At 30.8% G+C, this 5,934-nt stretch overlaps 1 protein-coding gene across 1 annotated transcript; it reads left to right on the forward strand.

The window, feature by feature from the left end:
• Window positions 1-2,073: 2,073 nt before the first annotated feature.
• On the forward strand, window positions 2,074-4,449 carry LOC140865059 (putative late blight resistance protein homolog R1A-10). Its single transcript, XM_073269561.1, has one exon. It carries the CDS (start codon window positions 2,192-2,194, stop codon window positions 3,551-3,553), a length of 1,362 nt encoding a protein of 453 aa, XP_073125662.1. The 5' UTR covers window positions 2,074-2,191; the 3' UTR covers window positions 3,554-4,449.
• Window positions 4,450-5,934: the final 1,485 nt, after the last annotated feature.

A 5,934-nucleotide genomic window follows, 5' to 3' on the forward strand; every position in this document is an offset into this window, starting at 1 on the left:
CTAAGCGTGAACCCACCTTCAAAGCTACATTTTTGTTCATTAAATTATATATATTCTTTCTGAAAAAGTGTATGAAACCCATTTGCTTTAGTAGATTAACGTTTTTTTGTATTTAATATAGAATTATTATTAGCGTAACTCCTTTTCATAAATTACTATCAATAATCAATATGGATAATAACTTTTCCTAATTAATTTGTTATATAACCTTCCATTCATGTCCCTTGTCTTGTGTATATAAATCTACAATTACATTCATAACCATCAGAGTAAACTGTCATTCTCATTACCTAATCCAAAAATTCATCCTCCACCAAGAATTTTTAATTTGTTGTTGCCACCTTGTATCTCTAGCTGGCAGCACAACATTGCTACCGCCACTTCATATAGTCTTTTCTTTAAATTAACTATATAGTTATTCCTTTTAAATGATCTTAGCGGCCATGTTTTCAAAATCGGATTGGACCGGTCGGTTTGACCGGGAACCAGCCACTGGTCCGATCCGTAACACCCCCAAAATCTATTTTACCGGTTGAACCGCTCAAAAGCGGTCAAAATCGGTCGAACCGATCAAAAATCGATCCCGAGAACCGGCTAAAAACCCGGTCAAACCGGTTTTTGGAATTTTTTTTATATTTTTTTAAATTAGTTTTTTTTTTAATTTTAAAACTTTAATTTAATATTTTATTATATATATACATGATTATTTAGAATAATAAAAAACAAAATGAAAATTTATAACTCAACATTAATATTAAAAAATCAATATAAATATAAAAAATAATAATTTGAGAGATAATTATAAAATATTAATATTAAAACAAAATTATAAAAAATATTTCTATTTTTTAATTAAAAATATTATTAATATATCCGTATTAGGTCGAAAATTTCGTCGGGTAAGGTTGTTATCTCGATCCTGTTATCGAAATTGATCGGATCAGGAAAAATTCGGAACAAAAACGGGTTGAAAATCGGTAAAGTTCGGGAATTTTGTCAATTTGTCCGCCCTACTTTACATCCATTGGTTATTTTAATAATAAGACTAAAAATTATGTGCTTAAATAATTTTTTTGCCACCAATATTTTCTTATGGTTTAAATTATTAAATTGCTTAAATACCTTAATTGTAAATTTACTTTCGTACCTTCATTAATTTTTTTATTTTCATTTTCTCATTAATTGTTATGTATTGTTTGTTTGATTTTTTTATAACATATTTTATCTTTTAGTCTATTGATTAATTTAAAATAAGGCTAAAAATTATGAGCTTATAAAATTTTTTTGCCACCAATATTTTTTTATGGTTTACATTTATAAATTACTTAAATAAAATACGGAAAAAGATATTTTTAATTTTTTAGATTTTTTATTTTTTAATTTGTAACCCCTTTATTCGTGGCATTGACTATAACTTATGTACTTAAAAAATAGTTTTCTGCGACCAAATTTTTTTTGTTACATTTATAAATTACTTGAATAGAACATTATCAAAGATCATTGCGATGTTTTTTCTAATATATTTATTTTATTTATGACAATTATCCACAAATTATATGTTTAAATAAAAATTATATGTCGTTTTTTAGAGCTTCTAAATTTTTAATTTCTGTATACAAAAAATGACAATCAAGATAATTTTTTCACGGATTATTCTATATTACATTTGGATTACTTTTCACGCATGTGTTCAAATATTAGTCCTTAGATTATCCACAAACATGTCAATTTTAATAAAAAAAAAATATTAGGGATCCACATAATCTAATTATATTGATATAGAGAGAAAAACATTATAGCATAAACTAACCCTTTTTTACCAAATTTTATGCAAGTAATGTTTAATCACAAACTATATAAATAATATTGATTAGAAAATAATAAATAATACTCATTATTTAAAACCATTAAATATAGAAATTCAGAATGAAACGAACATAATATGAGAGAACTTTATTCGAAAATAATGATTAATTAATTAATGGTAAAAATGCTTTCCAGCTGTTTCCTAGCAAACAAATAAAAAGTAATAATTAATTGACTAATTAAAGGATTAGTCAAGCGGTCAAAATCTCTCATTCCACATAAATTGTCCATGGGCTCGTGCGGATGGCCTTAGTTTTATCGGTTCAAGAAAATGTGTGTTTCTCGTATCCTTTTCCTCTGCATATGATATTTGTCTGCAGCTTCCATGGCTTCTACTTATGCTGCGCTTCTTGCTATTGCTCGATCATTGAGAGAGATTTTGGATGTTGAACAACATATCGATCTTCTTCACAAAGAAAAAATTGTTTCTATTCTTGAAAAAGTTGATTTTATCGTTACCGTCCTTGAAGATTATTCGGATAAGTATCAAGAAACACTTGGTCGTGTGGGACATCGTGAGATCAGAAAAGCCGCATATGAAGCTCAAGATCTAATTGATTCGTATTATTGTTCGGTATCATCTACTGATGATGCTGATGGGAGTTCTTCTTCAGAGGCTAATGGCGACGAGGTGAACTTGGATCGAGACTTGACCATGGCGTCTGAGAGCATTGGTTTTATTTTGGGAGAGACGATGAAGATGAAAAACAGTGACACAGATCAAGATCTCCGATCCCTATCTTATTCTTATCCTGTTGATCATTCATCTACGATCCAAGCAACTGGCAAAAACATGGTTGTGGGATTTGATGATGACTTGAATTCAATCAAAGAAAGGTTATACCAAGATTCTGCTAAGCTTCAAATCATCCCAATTGTCGGGATGGGAGGAATCGGGAAGACGACTCTTGCTAGAAGAGCTTACGAGGATTCACTCTTCTCTCAGTACTTTGACAAATGCGCATGGATCACAGTGTCACAAGAGTATCAAAGGAGAAAGATTCTTTCAGGGCTTTTCAAGTCCCTCAATAATGAACAATCTGATATGAGCGAAGCAGAACTGGCAAAACTGGTGTATCAAAATCTCTTGGGTAGGCGATATCTCATTGTCATTGATGATATGTGGAGTACTAAGGCTTGGGATGATTTGAAGATGATATTCCCAGATGATGGTAGTGGAAGTCGAATCTTGTTAACCACCAGGCTTTTAGATGTGGCCTCTTATGCAGGATCTTCAGATAATCCATGGGTTCACCAAATGAGTTTTATAAATGGAGATCAAAGTTGGGAACTACTTCAAGAAAGAGTTTTTGGACAACAATCTTGTCCTCCCCAACTGGTGGAGGTCGGGAAGAAGATTGCGAAAAATTGCAGCGGACTTCCACTCACCATCGTAGTGGTTGCAGGACTCCTGATTTCTCCAGAAAACGTTATGAGAGAAGAAGTTTGGGAAAATATTTCGGACAATATAAGTTCTAGAGAGCCTACAATTGCGCTTCAATGCTCAAAGATTCTCTGTTTTAGTTATGATCGGTTACCTCTTCCACTAAAACCATGTTTCCTATACATTGCAGCTTTTCCGAAAGATTCTAAAATAGGTGTTTCTAAGCTAATCAGGTTGTGGGTTGCGGAGGGGTTTCTGAAACCAAATGATGGGTTCAAATGCTTGGAAGATGTCATCTTGTGAAGAGAAGTTTGCTCTTAGAGAGCAAGAAAGGGCTGGATGGGAAACTGGAAAGTGTTGGAATCCATGATATGTTGAGGGAGATTTGCATAACAAAAGCTGAAGAAGAGGGGTTTCTTCGTCGTCATGTATCATCCAAACCAAAGCGCAGAACAACAGAATTCATAAAGAATCCATGTCGCCGCCTCACAATTCAAAGCACCGAGAAACATCAAGGATGGGAAGTCCTAGATTCAAGCGTTCGATCAATTCTAATATTCCCCAATACATATTCTATACCAAAACTATATGTACGGTCTAGGCACATCTGTATATTGGATACACCCAGCATATGTGCGACGAACTTTTCAAATATGATCTCCACATCCCATAATTTAAGGTACTTAGATTTTTCCATGTTCGAGGGATTGCCAGTCTCAATATCAAAATTTCGTAATCTTGAAACTATTGTTGTTCGTGAAAATTATCGGGCCATACCGTATGAAATTTTAAAGCTTCCCAAGTTGAGGCATCTGATCATTGAAGAGGGTGTTCCTTTATCTTACCCCTCTGACATGGGAATTGTTCTTGAAAGTGATCTACAAACAATTGAGATAGTGACGGATTTTGTATTTGCCAAAGAGATGAGCAGAATCCTCGAGAATCTGAAGAAATTGAAGGTTGAATATTATAATATTCCGGATCATGCTTGGGATGATTTTAATTTCGACAACATTTCCAATTTACGAAACCTTGAATACTTACAAATCACCATGTACTCATTTCGCGTTCCCTCAATGATATGGAACTTTGCTTTTCCAATGGGAGTGAAGAAGTTATCTCTGAAAGGAGTCCCATTGCCTTGGAAAAACATGACCATAATCGGGTCGCTCCCGTATCTTCAAGTGCTCGGGTTTACGGAAAATCGTAGCACCAAATATTCCCAGACCGAGTGGACGACGGTGGAAGGCCAATTTCTTCGACTCAAGTGTTTTCATTCTTCTTTAGATTTTCTGGTTAATTGGAAAACGGAGAAAGAGCACTTCCCATGCCTTGAAACCTTGATTCTCGAATCTGTCCGGTCGATGGATGAGATTCCTATTGGCATCGGAGAAATAGATACACTTCAATACATAGAGCTGTGTTACTGTAAAAAATCATTGGTGGACTCAGCCAAGCAAATTCAGAGTCTTCAACATGAAAATGGAAACGATAATTTTCGTGTTCGTGTCATTCATTTGAACGGACACACCGTTTTGTTTTGAACAACTATCAATGAAAGAGATTCTCGTGAGAATCTGTGTATGACTAGTTGAAAGATTTTTGTTCCACTATTATCTATCTTCAAAGTGTGGCCGATTTTATTTTAAGTTTTTTTTTTTTTTTTCACATACCTTCCGCTGGTTTTTTTTATTAATTTAAAAATAATACTATATAAATGATAGATTATTAATCTAATTTAGTAATACTAAAATAAATAAATGATGGTAGTTAACATAATATTTAATTTGATTGATAAATAATAATTTATTTGATTGATTGTTTAAATTTTAAATAAAAAGATATATTGTTGTTTTGTCTTTCAAATAATAGGATTTGAATGATGTAGAAAATTAAATAATTTTGAAATTATTGTGTGATTATGTAAGTGATTATGTATTTATTTTTGGATAATTTTCAAATGAGTATCTATAAATAGACATTTTCATTTGTGATTGAAATATAATTTAAGAAAGAAGAAGTTTATAAAGTGTGGAGTTTGATATATTTTGATGTTTACTTTTTTACCATAAAATTTTATTTTTTCACAACACTTTATCAGCACCATCACTCAAAGGTTTTCTATAATTTTTCAAACTAAAAATCAGAAGAAAATGCAAAAAATATTCAACAAGTAAGAATATTTATTTTAATGTTTATATATTTTCAATGTATATATATATATATATATATATATATTAATAAATAATTTCATGTTATTATATAAAAAAAGTTTATGACATCACATTATAATAATGTGATGTGATTATATTATATATTACTGCTTATATATTTTTATTGTGTATATATTATAATATATCAATTATATATGTATAATGTCACACTATTATATAAAAGAAGACTATGACACCTCATTATAATATTGTGACGTGATATACAATACATGACTTTATAATAACTATATTTGTATAATTTCACGCTATTATATAAAAGAAATTTATGACAACTCATTATATATAATACTGCGATATGATATACAATATCTGACTTTATACTAATTATATTTATATAATTTCATACTATTATAAAAAAAGAGTTTATAACACCTCATTATAATAATGTGACGTGATATACATAATTATTTAATTATGATTATCATTATATGCATCGCATGATTATCGTAA

This window comes from Henckelia pumila, chromosome 4, assembly GCF_033568475.1.
Source record: "Henckelia pumila isolate YLH828 chromosome 4, ASM3356847v2, whole genome shotgun sequence".
In the NCBI taxonomy this organism is placed as follows: Eukaryota; Viridiplantae; Streptophyta; class Magnoliopsida; order Lamiales; family Gesneriaceae; genus Henckelia; species Henckelia pumila.